The following is a 15,962-nucleotide window of genomic DNA, read 5'->3' as shown; positions in this document are numbered from 1 at the left end:
TAAAAATCCTCAGTCATTGCTATCATGGAGCCTACATTCCAGTGGTCTGAGACATAAAATAAACAAATAAATTTGTTTTCCCAGAAAGGAATAAAAAGTACAGAGAAAAACAGAGTGAAGGTGAAGATGTGGCAGGAGCCGGGGTTCAAGGAAAGCCTCGCTAATGCAAGGATATTGAGTAGATATCTAGAGGAAGTGAAGGAGCAAAGCCCGCTGGAATTCTGGTGGGGAGAGCATCCAATACAGAGGGCCAGTACTTGCAAAGGTTATGAGAGAGCAGTGTGTTTGATGTGGCCTAGGAGTAGCAAGTGGCTGAAGCAAAGTTAAGAAGAGGGAAAATATAAGTGGTCAGGGAGCCTCCTGGGGAGGACCATTGAGGCCTTGCTGTCCATGCTCAGATGGGAAGGCTGTGGATCTTTTTTTGGCACAAGAATGACATGATATAGCTTATGTTTTAAAATAATTCTGGCTGCTGTGTGGAGAAGATTTTTTGGACGGTGCTTCAAGAATGGAATCAGAGACCATTAAGAGGCTATTGAAATAGGCCAATAAAGAGTTGATGACAGCTTGGAGTAGGGCAGTAGTGCAGACGGTGAGTTATTTTCACTTGAGAGGATACGCTGATGGAGCGGGTTTATTGTGAGTTCTGTTTTGAGTGTCCTGAATTTGAGTACCAATTAAACATCCAAGTGGAAATTCAGAATAGACGGACAGAAGAAAATGATAATTTAAAAATCTATATTCTTAAGAGAATGAGAAGAACATTATCCACATCTCAAAAGAATATGCTTTAAAAATCACTGTAGTATGTTTTTTGAAGGATAAATATAAATTTAGAAAACAGAAGATTTAGGCTCAAATCAACTCTCCTCCATTTTGGACAAGTTATATAATGAATCTGGTCAATTCATTGTCCTCATCTGTAGAATGGGTTCAAAAATAACTATATAACACATATTCAGTTCCAGTTTCTACTACTTATTAAAGATCTGTGTTAAAAAAAAAAACAGTAACAACAAAAACCTGGGGAATTAATTCAATCAATAGTTTTCCTAGTATTTTTCCAGTATTTTCTATATATCTGATATTATCATAGAAATTGGGGGTGAATGAAACAAAAACCATGATACAGTGTTAGCTTAGAAGCAGATCAGTACGATGCTGTACACAAAGCAGGGATGTGAGATTCAGTCAGCCCTGGGTTCTAGCCTACCATTGCCATTGTGTGGTTTTAAATTAGATAACATTCTGAGATTTATCTTTGTCATCAGTAGAGCTAGAGAAATATTACCTACATCTTGTGCTGTGCTGTGAATTCAGTGAGATGATATAAATTAGAAAATATATTATTAAGTTTTAACTTTGAATTTATTAAATATTTAGGTTACCTACTACCACTAACAGATACTGGGTGAGGCTACAGCAACAGGTATCACAGAAGATTCCCCATTAGGCAGGAGTATAAGCTTTAAATATCAAAGCTCAAGTATAAGGTGGGGGTATTAGTACTAGAAGTAATAAAGCAACAGCAGCAACACCAGTATCACCAGTGCTATCTGCAACCTGGGTCAGAGGAACTATTTGGGGATGAGAATGATACGATTTCCCATCAAGGATCATGTGTCTTTACGTATTCTTCCTTGAGTAACTAGTCTAGGTAGGAATGTCGTGGGTGATGAGGCAGTACTTTCAGTGTTCTCCTGCCTTTTCTCCTTGAAACATGTGGAGTAACTATTTTTTTCTAATACTATTCCTAAATCTGATTCAAATCTAACACCTATGGTGGCTCAAACTGCCATTAATTAAATAAATATTCACTGAGCTTATAGTAAGCAAAACCCTGACCTATCCACTGTGAAAAAAGTAAAAGATCAATAAAATACGTGTTTCGTTCTTGCGAAGGCCTAATCTTACAATGGGAGAATAAGCACATATTCTTACATGGTCCCAATAACCACTGATTCATTTAAATTTAAATCATGATACATTTATAATTGATGCTGTCAAAGAGCACTATACAGCTTTAAAAGGAATGAGGACTATATAGGCAGTCAGGAATGATTTCCAGGATATATTGTTAAGTGAAAATAGAAACTAAGGAAAAATGTGTATTGCATGCTTTTAGTCCTCTAATAAAGAGGTAATGTGAATATGTGTGTGTATGTGTGTGTGTGTGTGTGTATATATATATATATATATATACATTTAACAGAGAAGAATTACACCAAAACTTTTAAAAGTCATTATATAGGAAAGAAGGGAAAAGGTTGAATATATAAATAGAAGATGGGTTTCTGTTAAGATATTCTCATTGCAAATTTAACTTTAAAACAATGTAAACATTTCATGTAAGTATAAAATAATATTGAATTATAAAGAAATTTCTTTTTTTTTTTTTTTTTTGAGGCAGAGTCCCGCTCTGTCACCCTGGCTAGAGTGCTGTGGTGTCAGCCTAGCTTACAGCAACCTCAAACTCCTGGGCTCAAGCAATCCTCCTACCTCAGCCTCAGAAGTAGCTAGGACTACAGGCATGAGCCACCATGCCCGGCTAATTTTTTCTATATATTTTTAGTTGTCCAGCTAATTTCTTTTTATTTTTTAGCAGAGACGGGGTCTCGCTCTTGTTCAGGCTGGTCTCGAACTCCTGAACTCAAACGATCCGCCAGCCTCGGCCTCCCAGAGTGCTAGGATTACAGGAGTGAGCCACCACACCTGGCCGAAATTTCTTAAAAATAGAATAAAAGTAAACAAAAATGTAGTTAAATGAACAATGAGTTGGTGGCATAATTATATGGGAACTATCTCAAATGACTTTTTAAAAGTAGTAATGTAATTATACACATGTGGGAAGATGTACCTTAAGAATACAAGAACTGCCCCCAAAGTATAATGTTATTAATTTTCAGGAATCATATTTCTGGTAGTAATGTTAACATTGTTAGTTCTTTTTTGTTTGTTTGTTTTGGTTTGGTTATAATTGACTTCTATTATATGTTTTTTTCTGAATAGTCTTATTGAGGTATAATTTACATATTATAAACTGCACACATTTAAAGCATACAATTTGATACATTTTGGTACATGTATACACTCATGAAACTGTCACCACAATCAAGAAAATGAGCATATCCATCACCTCAAAAGTTTTCTCCTGACCCTTTTTAATCTGTCTTGTTCACATCTCTCTATACCACTTTCTCCATCTCCAAATAAATATTGATCTGCTTTTTATCATACTATACACTCTACATTTTACAGGCTGGGGGATGACTAGCTTTCTTCACTCAGCATAGTTATTGTGAGAGTCATATGTGTTGCTACACATATCAAGGGGTGATTCACTTTTATCATTGAGTACAACTCCACTGTGCGGCTGTACCACAATTTACTTATCCATTGACCTGTTGATGAACATCTGGGTTGATTCCAGTTTGCCTATTACAAACAAAGCTGCTAACAAAATTCATGAGCAAGTCTTGTGTAAACATATGCTTACATTGCTCTTGGGTAAATACCTAGGAGTGCAATGACTGGGGCATGTGGGAGGTATATGTTTAAATATTCTTTTAAAAAGTGACAACCTGTTTTCCAAAGCAGTTGGACATTTTACATTTCTACCAGCAGTAGAGGTCCAATTCCTCCACATTTTTGCCAGCACTTGGCATGTTCAGAATTTTTAGTTTCTGCTACTGTAATAGGTGCACAGTGAATCTTATTGTGGTTTCAGTTAGTATTTTCCTAATCATTAATTCCCTTGAAAAATCTCCTCAATGTTTCTGGTTGCTTTTGGCAAGCCGGCATTCTTAAAATGTATTTGCATGCTTAAATGTAATGACTAACTCTAACATACTCAATAAAATTAATTTGAGTTGAAACAAAAATATAATGGCAACAAATTTTAGTTGCATTCCATTTAAAAGACCATTTTTCCAATGATCACCATAGAATAGTTCTGTACAGAGTGGAGCTATAAAAAATTCCTGAGCCTCTAGGTGGCGGATCCCACTGCTATCATTCACCTTAGCTGGTGTCTAATGAGAATGTTGCAGAAGTCCCATTTTGTCCTTCTCTTTCAAGAAGATACAAGACTTCTGTTTAGATACCATTTTATTAACTAAAATCTATCTAGTACAAGGATGTGAGAAAAAATTAAAAAGAAAATAAAAGGCAGGGACATAAAATAAGTAATGAAAGAGATTCAAGTGAGAAATAAGATAATAAAAGAAAAAAATGGAAGAGTAAATGAAGGATGGTGATTGAAAATAGTGGATAAAAAGTAAATAAAATATGGAAAAGTGAATACAATTTAGAAAGAACTAAAGAGTGTGGGGTTGAGTCTCTAAGAATCCAGCAGAGCCAATTGATAAGACCCCTTGGAGGAGAGGTGTGGTGCAGAGGGAAGAGTTGGGTATACCACGAAGTCCTCTTGCTTACTATTGATGCAGGCTTGTATCAATTGCCTAAACTCCTAGAGCCTCAGGTTTAGCTTCTGTACTATAGGGATAATGACCCCTGCCTCGAATGATTGTTATGAAGATTAAACAAAATAAAATAAATTGTATGGGAGATCTTGGTGCTCAGCCACTCATGTCCCTAATGTATGCCAGGAGGTGTGTTAGGGAAACTTGAAAACTCAGATAGCAATAAGAGAAGCCGTATTACAGAGTCCACTGGCAGAAAGTGTGAGTTGAAATGGGTTGGGCAAAAGCAGCGATTTATTTATGTAATACAAACATGGTCTTACAAACATCATACAGAGCTGGCACAAACGAACAGACACCATCTCGTACACCATGCTTCCTTCCAAATCACTTCTATTGAGTTACAACATCAGAACAAGTCAGTTACCAAGTTACACAGGTCTTCAAACATGTATACCTCCCCTTAGGGTGGCTAGGTTGGCTAATCAGACAAACAATTAATTTACATGTTTAATACAGTGCAGGATTAGTAACAGAATTCAAGATATTCACATTGATATTGTAATACATTATAAAACAGTACAATTTTCAGAAATGATGAGAGCACATATCTCCCTGGCTGTTTCAATTCCTTTCTTGTTTTATTTTCTTTATTTTCTTAAAACCAGTTGCAAATAGTTTTACTCAACTTTTCACACTCAAAAACACTTTAAATTTTAAAAGCTAAAAACTATTTACAAATTATTCGTTGTAATTTTAAAAGTATTTGTTGTTGGTTTTGTTGTTCCACTTTAAAAAAAAAAAAAAAAAAAAGATCACCCTCTTCCAACCACTACGCTTTAGCTGCTACCATCATTAACTTCTGGCTGCTGCAAAAGAATACTTAAAATTGACTCCTCATAACTTTTCATAGCTCCAAAATCTATTATATTCCATGGCCCATGATATGAAAAGTACATACAGAAAAAGGCCGTTTGACTTCCCCAACTACACACTGACTACAGTTCGCTTCAGGTTGCTTTCACAGAGATGCTGAGTGGACCAAGATGCTCTGAGGCGACTTTGCAGTGGAATGAAGACAATGATTGGGGAATATTCTTTTTAAATCTCAAAATCATCTTAAAGCACACGAAAGAGGTTGATTTTCAATCTTTGTACATACAGAATGTAATACATTGTCTTTACATTAGGCATAGTCATAAAAAGCATGTTTAAGTTGTTTGGAAAATGCATTTTCATAGAATTTACAAACACTGTGATATCAAACACATTCTCAAAAACTGCTAAAGTACTGACACAAAATCTGACTCAAAAGATAAATTTTTCAGTAGACTTTATTTCTAACTTGCATATTTAATAATTCAACCACACCCAAGTTCCACTCATACTTCTCTAAAAACTCAAATATACTGACAATATCCTCAAGGTAATTCTTTCCAAATAATCACAGGGTGCTGCTATACTCTAATCATTTTTGAATGAATTTCAGAACCCTGGTACTGAAAAATGGTACAAGACACAAGTCTGTAAACTGTTCTACAGACAACAGCTCAAGACAAATTAGCCTCGAAAAGATAGTGAAACACATTCTGTGTTGTGCTAATTTGACAGCCTAAGTATATTTTGTGTGAACATATGTAAATTATATTAGACTTGCTCTAACTATTTTTTAGTCTTCTTAGTTTGTTGGGTTAAGTAACACTTTCTATGTGATAAGGTATAAAAAGTTCACAGTCTTTTCTTTTTCTTTTCAAATAGTAGCTTAGTCTTTTCTGGGAGAGAATAAGTTAAATAAAGACTTAGGTGGCCATGCCCACTCTGGGTACAAAGGAGGGCCGTGAAAGTACATTTGCACACTGTACACAATTCCTACAAGAAAACTGCACTTCTAACTGGATTTCTAGATGAAGTTTCTTTATCCGCTAGCTAATTCGACAATTTCATGAAGGTAAATAGGGGTTTCTTAGGCCACACTGAGGCTTGTGACAGGCAGTGAATAATTCAAGGCCATGGTTCTTATGTGAGATTATATTTTACAATATTTTGACTCACACGTAACCTTAGGGGGGAGAAAAATCATATTTCAGCCACAGTGTTTTCAACTCAGCCCTTTGATAAAATAATTTTTCAGCTTGTTCACTGTCCTTTTAAAATGCACCTAAGTTATTCCTCTTATGATGAAATTGTATCAAATATTACAAACCAAAGAGAAATGACCAGATACTTTTATATGCAGGACAATCATTTACACATGACATAATTACTAAAAACAAACTAGAGAACATTTCTTTAATATCTTTGGATTGAAAGAAAAATCGATTTCCCCAACCTGAAGAAAAACGGATGAATTTTCATAAGAGAAGGCATGCTTTTCATTTTTAAATCATAACAATCACATGAGTTTACTGTGACATGTTCCGATGTAATTGTCACATTTATAATTTGGGATTCAGGTGCAGTATTCATAAAATGCTTGACTATTCCTATTTGTATCACTGGTAACCTGCAGGGGAAATTGAATATCTTATGAAAATTTATCCAACCCTCTAATAAAGGGGGAAATTATCATGATACACATTTACAGTTCCTTTCTGGTCTACTAATTCAATCCATTTCTTAACAACAACAAAAAAAGATAGCTTGCTGTCACAAGCTTGCAATCCAGTATAGAAAGAAAGAAAATTTCTCCTTGCCTAGTAAAAATCCTTAAGTTCCAATTCATGGCTAGGATGTTACCCGTCACAGAGCATATGCCACTTGGCAATTTGTCTCCTGGGGTAGTCACAGATCTCTTTCCAGTGTTCTCCACCGGTTCCTTCTGCTGCTGCACCCAGGACCAACCGCCCAATCACCTCATTTCGGGACCCCCTTTCAGAATCCAAAACCAGAAATTCAACACTTATTTCTTCAAGACCCTCACAAGGAATATCAAAGACAAACAGCTCATTGAACACTGCATTGGGGGTGCATTTCTTCACATGAGTTTTCTTCTTGGAGATTCTCTTTTTGGCATGGTACAGGTTCACTTTGACGTAGGGATCTGCAATGGCACATAACAGGCATTACAACTACAGAAACAGGGTGGAGAGCTGATCTCAAGATAGTGGTGTCTTTAGAGATCATATCATTTCAGTAAGATACCGTTACAATAAAAATGAGTCAGAATGAAGGGAAAATGGGTAAAGCCTGGCTCTCTCTTGTCAACAAAATGGAAAAAAAAGAAGCGTATGTTATATAAGTGAAAGCAGTTCTAAATCAGAGAATACAAAAGGAATTCTAATGGCAGGAAAAGGAGGTAACATAAAAAAGGAGAAAGTAGAATGTTCTATGGAAGCATTCTGATTCCTTATAACTCAGTCCAGGGAATTGAATAGAAGGAAAAAAAAGTATTAAACAATATCTAAACTTACTGAGTTGTATGACTCTGAGTAAGTCTCTTTAGCTCTCTGACTTTGGACTCCTTTTTCTGTTAAATGGAGATCTTAACGCCACAATGATATATTTTTTTGTTTTGTTTTAACTTTTCTCTAGTTCTTTAATCACCTGCTGGATTAACTTTTGTTTCCCAATGTTGATCTTCTCTGTGTCACCCCTAGTGAGTGGATTTTAAGATCATGCTACCTTATCACAATTATTTTTGCCTTTCTCTGGTTGAGCATATGAGTTAATTTCAGCTTTCTAATCTAAACCTTAATCTTAAACTTAAACCATGTTTTCAACTTCTATCATGATGATGACAGCACTAGATGGATATTTAAGGAAGTATGTATGTATTTCCAGTCTTCACAATGCCCCTCAAGGGTAAGCATTAGTATGTTCAGTTTGTACCGTTTAAGAAACATGCCCATTAATACTATGCTAAGAAATGGAAAGGTTAGGAACTGAACTCAGATAATTTTAACCCATAGATCATGTTCTTTCTCATCATGCTATACAACAATAATTTGGTATTTTGCTTTGTTTTGTTTCATTTTTGTAAATTAGTCACAAAACAAGAAACTAATTCTTAAAGCAGATACATAAAGAATTAGATGGTCACAAAAACTAATAAAAGAGTAAGGGTAGGAGAGCTTATTTAAAATAAAATAAATTTTAAATTTTGTTTAATTAAAACCTCTTTTCCTGAGCCTTCATTTTATTCCTATGTCTGTAATTTTGGCAATGACCTCTCATCTTTGCATTTATCACTGCTTTCTGCTTCAACCCTAATCAATCAGACATCTACCATGTCCTACCTTTGGCTCAGACCTTAGAACTACGTAGATTTCTTCTTCGTACTGATGGACTTGGCTCACATTGTTATTCCAATAATTGGGATCCATTGAAACAGTCACATCACTTGTGATTGTGAGTAAAGAGTAAGACAAAATCATAGGCCAGTATTAGTTGCTAACTAATTTGCTCAATCTACTAACCGCTGTACACTGAGCCTGACCATTTCAGAAACATTCTTACCTGAAAGTCCAGACACATCAGATTTAGGCAGGTGTCGCGCTTTTAAGACAACCACAGTGAGGGTATTTGTGGTGGACTGATAGCAGAGAGAGATCAGTAACTCACCCCGTCCTGAAGACTTCTAAAGAAAGAGAAATGCGGTATAAGTATTTTTAGTATTTCTTTTAGTTTTGAAGTTTGTACTTTCATCGAAGTTTTTAAAGCGATATAATAGCATTGTCGTTTAAATGTAATGTTCCTGCTCATTTTTATTTTAACATGCTAAGTAAGGAACCAAAGAGTAACGAAAAGCTTTTGTGCTGCACCGTCACTGCCTAAAAACAACTGCCTGCCATCTTGTGGTCTTTATAGGTACTACATAATGTTAACGTTTGCTTTGAGTTGGCCACACCCATTACTTAGAAAGGTTTAGGTTATTTAAATTATACCCTACGTGGGAGTATGTTTGGCTTTTGCTTTTTAATGATATATCTACTGTTCAAAGTTATTAATAGTTATAAAAATGACTTAATTCTTTGAATGAATCTGTATAGAGTCAAATGACTCAGTTCAAGTGTGATTTGATTTCAAATTCTTTGGCACTGACATTATTGGAATTTGAATTCAGATCAAATGAGATTTAATCTGACCTCCACCACTATCCTGGCCCAGAGGGATGAAAGAGTTAAAGTTCTCCACCTCTCTAATACCTGCAAGTCTCTGTTTAAGCCAAAGAATGAATTGAAGTATTAGAGAGAATTGACTGATTTTTTAATACATTGTTTTTAAACAGTGTCATGGGGTCCTTCTTTGCACGCTACTTAAATTTGATTTGTACTTTAAAGACACTAGGTAAGATGACCAAGAATTAAAAGAAGTTTTAACTGAAAGTAACAAAATGTTAACTTAGGGCTTGGTTATAACTAAGAATTATGACAGTGGCAGAATTAAAACTGCAATGTATTTATACAAAAGCTGACATAGGGTAGCTGTATGAATAAGTACTTCAAGGAGAATAAGAGTAGGAGACAGATCTTTACCTTCACTGTGCCACTAAATAAGCCGTGTGTCTCAAACCAAGCCATGTAATGTTTCTATACCTTGACTTTCATTAATTTCAATAGAAGGAAAGGAACTGGTCAAAATGAGCTCTAAAGTTATTTTCAGCTCTGAAACACTATGATTTTTAAAACATAAATTAATATGTTTATTGTATTCTATAAATTATACCATTGTAGACACAAGTTATTCTGAAGTACCACTGTTAGAATCAACTGAGTTTCATATTTAAAGTGGAAATAAGATTAAATTTGTTTAATTGATACCTTACCATTTTCTAATAAACTCAGAACTACCAGAGTGGTATAACTATGCAGGCAGAGTAACTCACTTCCTGTTATACAACTTAGAGATAGACATTTATAATTGAATATGATATGGTGCCTCCTCCTTGAAAAGCCATTCCATGGAAAGTCAATTCAATTTCCAAATCCTCAGGAAGAATTGATTTAATTTTAAATTTCAAATTCAATTATGCTGACCTTGAAACCTCTTTGTTAACTTGCTTATGAATAATAAATATTTGCCTGTATTTTAAAGTAGCAGTCTTTGTCAAAATACTTATGATAGAAATTAACATTGTATTATTTAAATATCTACCTATAAAGAATGCCTATTTTATATCATAAAAATATTTTCAGTATCAGTTGTGGGTTAAATTTTCTTTCATCTGCTCTATTCCCTTGCTCTCCATTTGATTATAATTAATAATAATTAAACATGGTGAGGATGATATCTACAAGCTTATCCTTTTAATGAAAATCCCCTCGATACAAAAAAGCTACATAAAAGATTGTTTATAAATACTTTAAGCACTCAAAATGAATTACCCTAACATTTCTCTTGATGATCTCTCTGTTCATTAACATTTTTCCATCAGATAATTCAATTCCTGAGAGAGGAATAAGGACTTCCCCAATGATATCATCTCTTGAAAACCTGTCAAAACTCAAGATTGTGAAGTGCAAGGCCAATTCTTGGATCTGGGTGTAGGGGATCCCATAAAATGTAAAGGTCTCATCAAAAGCTGGATCCAAGGTCTTTCTCAGCACTCTGGTTTTCACTTTATGCTTCTTCTCCGGGAGGATTGTCATTTTGATGTATGGGTCGGAGGTCATCGACTGCTCATCCATGGCTGGCAAGCCACAGGCTTCCTTGATATTTACCACAAATGCTTTTTTCTCGAAGTTGTACTCTAAGGAAAAGAAGAGGGTTCCCAGCTTCTCTTGTTTCTCTTCTGAAGTAAGGGAAGTGCTGGACTTTAAGCTATCAGGAGAAACTGATTCTTTTTCTCCTTCTAAAAAGAGCTTTTGGGTCACATTCTCCAGATCAGAAGGGCTGCCAGCTTTGAGGTTGGTTTTGGGAAAATTGCCATTGAGATCTCTCTTCTCAAGATCTAGATGCAATGAATTCTTTGGCATAGCTGATTTATTCTTTACTTCATTTTTGTCATCTGCTCCAAACTTCTTTTTGCTATTTAGGTTTTCAGGGTAAATATCAACTCCCTTAAGCACATGCACAAACTTGTAAGGAGGAGTCTTGTTAGACTTAGATGATTTTCTCTGACAGCAGATCCATGCAAAGAGAGAGACTGTGAAGACCAGGCCAAATGCACTGAAGATCCCCACAACTGTGGGGATTTCATCTGAAAAATCAAATGACCAACAGCATACATTAAAGGAGCAGAGTTGGAGCTATGAGCCTATTTGAAAAGCATAATAGAAATGGCAATTGCTTTAGGTTGGACAGATTGAATTACTTTCCAACTATTCTGGGTATGAGTTATGTATATATTTCATAATAACTTCAGGTATAAAAACATCCCCTGTGTAACACAGAGAAGAAATACATGTATGATAGAAACTCTTTCATTTCAGTAGTTTTTCACAAATAAAATGAAAGATGAAACTAGGTTTGGGTCAGATATGGGAAAGTGCTTAATGACCCTGACCTATCTTTGTTTTCTCAGATAACATGAGTCAACTGCAACATGATGGGTCAGTACTAATTTCATATTTTTATTGACATTTTGAGGCTTTCCAGAAGCATCAATTCTTACTGACTATGGGACACTAAATGCACATTCTTCAAATAGTAAGTGTTTCTGTAGTCTTAGTAGTTCTTTATGTACCCAGGATTCTAGAAGCAAAAATCTAGTGACTCAGTGTTTCATGCAATTTTAAGAAATTATGGAATATTATACCCCATACATCTATTTAAAAAAAAAGAAATGATGGAACATTATCTGCCATTGCCACAAACTCATTAAGAATTTTATCCCAATTACAGAACAGTGGTAAAATACATACATTAGGGGAAAAAAAACAAAAAAGAGCAACAGGATACTAACATTATATAACTTATAACACTACCTTGTATGCAAAACCAAAATTCCTCAATAAAACACTGAATTATCCAAAGTACAAATCAATTACACTTAAATATGATAAAAATAGAACAATGGTTATAAGGGAATCATCTTTCCTTAACATTAAATGAGAACAGTGAGTATAGATAATTTAGAGTTCAATTTTATCTATAACTGATGTTTTTCCTAGCACATTCCACACGGAACATGATAATCAAATTGAAATTGGCATTATTTCCTTGAATGAGGGCACATTAAATTACTGATATAAGGTAACACTGATTATGCATGAGGCTTATCATATCTCATATGTAAGCATATTTCTTGAAAAAATGATTATTAAACTGTATAAGTAAAAGAAGGATTGCTACATCTGGACATAGTGCATCAATTGAGTCAATATTTAATATAACCAAAGTGAATATAACTAACATAATATTATGTACATTTAATTACCTTCTAATACATCTTTGATTCTAAATAGTGAATAATAAAGTTAAAAAATCCCAGTCCAGAAAGGGTTAAGACTTTTCTAAATTACCCCAAGAAGATCAATCTTTTGTTACTTTCCTTCCCCATCCCCCCAAATCTTCTGCCTATCTACTTCATCTTCACAAAATTGAACTCAAAGAATAAAGATTAAGGAAAGAGAAATAAGAGAAATATCTAAGAAGATAAAAAAGCAAACAAAATGATAGCAATAAAAAATTCTGTAGTTTATTGATGTAAAGAAACTGAATCAAGTAAAGATGAAATAAACCTTTGAATTTCCCAAATAGAAAAAAATACAGTGAATGCTATGTGAGGCAAGAGCTAAAGATAATCAGCTAAACTTAGTATCAGCTTTTCAGTTTTTTCTTCTATTCAGGTCTTTGTGGAAAAAAACGTACCCCACTCCTGGACTCTAATAATCCAAGGCCAGGGAGCAAAAGCAAAGTCATGAACTGAGGCAGTTCTTCAGCCAATGTAAGAACAATAAAAGCAGTAGAAAATGATTGTTTTCTAAATAGACTGATAGCCCATGCTAGAACATATTTTCACTAGTATAGTCTCTAAAAATGCCTCAGTATTAGAAATTTTCAGATTTCAAATCAAGAATTGGGAATCAATACCACAGCATAATCCCAATAACTCAAATAGAAGGCTTTGAATAAAACTCATATATGAATATAATGTCACAAACTGTCTCTATTTAATATGTATGTCAAATGGCAAAACACTCAATGTAACATGGAAAGACACCTACTTTCTATACATTTTCTACGGATAGAATCTTAAGCTCTTGAGAGCAAAGATTGCAGTCATGTTAATCAGTTTAATAACAATTACTACATACCTATAGATATCATCCCTACTCACAAACTTCCATAAAATTCCATGAGTTAAAAAATACTAGCAAAGTAAGTAAAATTCTGATCTCTTGCCTTTGGAATATGGTGGGACCTAAAAATATTGCTTATTCTACAAAGTACACTTGGTTTACTGAAACAGAGAAAAATAGCCATGGTGCCAAAAATTTGGTACAATAAAGGGAAACTGACTTGGGAAATTAGAGCTCTAATTCAAGTCTCCAGCAGTTTGTAGCTAATTGTGCAACCTGCAACACTCCCCTCATCTCTCTGGGCTTCGGGTACCTCACCAGTGAAATGAAATGGGCTGAGCCAGTCTTTCTGAAAGTCCCTTTAACTCTACTACCATATAATTCTGTGTCTTTCACTAGTAACATATTTCAAGAATACGAGAAAAACATAGCAGAGAAAAACATCCATATGGTACAGTCTGTAATAAAATATACATCCCAGTCCTCCAACATACAAGTTATTTGGTACCAAGATGAAATCCCTACGTAATCATTGATGTATTTGGCTTTTCCTAATAACATACAGCTTTACCTACAAACAAGAATCACCTACAAAATAAATGAAACCAACATGTAAGGGACAGACCCCTTTTCCTTTACTTAGCATATGCTGTAATTTACAGAGCTACCTGAACATTTAGGAACTTCTTGAAGGTGAACTCTCACTAACAGAAGACAATTTTAAGGAGAAAGATACCCAGAAAAGGGAGGAAAAAACAAAAAACATGCCTTCCCCCAAAAAACACCCAAAACCGCAGAAATAAGCCACGATCGCGTTTGCTGTTCTCATTTTCCTTTCAAATTAACTACCTAGGAAATCTATATTCAACATCCAGCGGGGTTAGGGGATAAAAAAAAAAAAGTACAGCCCACCCCGGAATATTCAAGAAACCACCGCAGCCCTAAGTTGAGTAACTTGCTTACCAAATTCTTCCCGGCTGTTAGCGATCGGAGCCATTTTTTACTGCGTGTTCTGTCCGAGGTGCTGAACGGAAAACTGCCTGGCTTGATTCACTTGCCCGGGTCTGAAGCGCCGGCTTTCAGAGCGCTGAAAACAACAGCGCAGAGCCCAGGGGACCAGCGCCTGGAACAGGGAGGAGGCAAAGAGGGAGGTCCACTCGCCCTCGCACGGTGATTTGCCACCCCTGTTCCTGTTTTGGCTCTTCTGAGAAGCTCGTCTCCGAGACTCCAGACGTGGCTGAAACCCGAATTGACGCAATCCTGACGCTACAGGGCTGAAATCAGCACCTGCCTCCCCTCGCCTCCTCCCTTCAACCCTCTCCTTTCCTCCCTCCTTCTTGCTTCCTCTCCCCTCTCTTGAGGATTCAACACATGCTCATCAATTATTTTAACTATTAGGCTACTAGAGATTAGCTTTGCTATTCTGTGGGGTCGCAGAGGCACACGGAGATGAGCCCCACGACTGATCCCTGTCAGTGTCTAATAGAAAATCTCCTGATCACCTAGATGAATAAAAATGTGTCTCTGAGTTATCAGAGTGGTCTGATTTACAGAGGAGAAATTTCTGCATCAAGTGACCAGTTGCAAAATGCAAGAATGTATTTTCTTGCTCTCTAAATTTTTCTTTGACATATTAGACACGTGATACTTATGATTAGAAAAATCTTCTGCAAATTGATCCATTTGAAATAAGGTAGTTTTTCCACTATAATCCCTTATGTTCCAATAAATTATTAGTCTAAACTAATAGACTAATGCTGATGCTGTTGCACCTTCCTGATCTGTCAGCTTTCTTCCCTTTAGTATTTGACATTTGACCAGTTAAAGCACTTAGGAACAGATGGGAATAATCCCTTCTGTATTCAGACCTCACTCTCAGTTATGACTTTTGCATATAATGAGACTGCTTCTGGGTTGACATTTATGGTTAAAAGCCCTGGCTTCTAATAGGCTTGTGCAAAATAGTCACAACAATCATACCAAAATCTAAAATAACATCGATTACTATTGGTTATTTTCAAAGGAAAACATATATTTCTCTGAACTAATGACATTCCTGGGGAAAAGGAACTGGGGAAAATATGTTGTCTGATTCTGATTAATTTGAATCTGAAGAGTGATACCTTTTTAAAACAAATGTTTAGCAATTTTCCAAAAGAAAGAACTCAGTCTGTAACTCCAACTGTCAATTATTGCTCTTCAAAGAATTCCTTTGCTTTGGAGCTCAATAAACAAATGACATTCAGTGTGTGCTGGGATGGGGGAGGAAGGGACACTGAGTAAGCCTCAGAAAGCTACTGTACAAGTGACAGGTTCCTGCACACTGGCAAGCAGCCGCCCTCGGCGTCAGGGTTGTGTC

The 15,962-nt window shown here is 35.6% G+C and overlaps 1 protein-coding gene across 1 annotated transcript; it reads right to left on the bottom strand.

Moving 5' to 3' along the window:
• Positions 1 to 4,697: 4,697 nt before the first annotated feature.
• SYT4 (synaptotagmin 4) lies at positions 4,698 to 14,809 on the bottom strand. Its single transcript, XM_069468038.1, has 4 exons — positions 14,567 to 14,809; positions 10,745 to 11,559; positions 8,877 to 8,997; positions 4,698 to 7,461 (listed from the first exon to the last, which is right to left on the bottom strand). The coding sequence occupies exons 1-4, from the start codon at positions 14,598 to 14,600 to the stop codon at positions 7,154 to 7,156; spliced, it is 1,278 nt and encodes a 425-aa protein (XP_069324139.1). The 5' UTR covers positions 14,601 to 14,809; the 3' UTR covers positions 4,698 to 7,153.
• Positions 14,810 to 15,962: the final 1,153 nt, after the last annotated feature.

This window comes from Eulemur rufifrons, chromosome 5, assembly GCF_041146395.1.
Source record: "Eulemur rufifrons isolate Redbay chromosome 5, OSU_ERuf_1, whole genome shotgun sequence".
NCBI classification, from domain to species: domain Eukaryota; kingdom Metazoa; phylum Chordata; class Mammalia; order Primates; family Lemuridae; genus Eulemur; species Eulemur rufifrons.
Note: the sequence above shows the minus strand (reverse complement) of the source record. Positions and strands in the feature narration are given on the sequence as shown.

What these genes read in the sequence shown, in the direction of transcription:
- SYT4 (XM_069468038.1), bottom strand. Translation starts at nt 14,600, where the DNA reads ATGGCTCCGATCGCTAACAGCCGGGAAGAATTTG. An exon ending in TAACAGCCGGGAAGAATTTG is followed by an intron (nt 11,560 to 14,566) that starts GTAAGCAAGTTA and finishes TTGATTTTTCAG; the next exon opens with ATGAAATCCCCACAGTTGTG. An exon ending in TCATCAAGAGAAATGTTAGG is followed by an intron (nt 8,998 to 10,744) that starts GTAATTCATTTT and finishes CTCTTTCTTTAG; the next exon opens with AAGTCTTCAGGACGGGGTGA.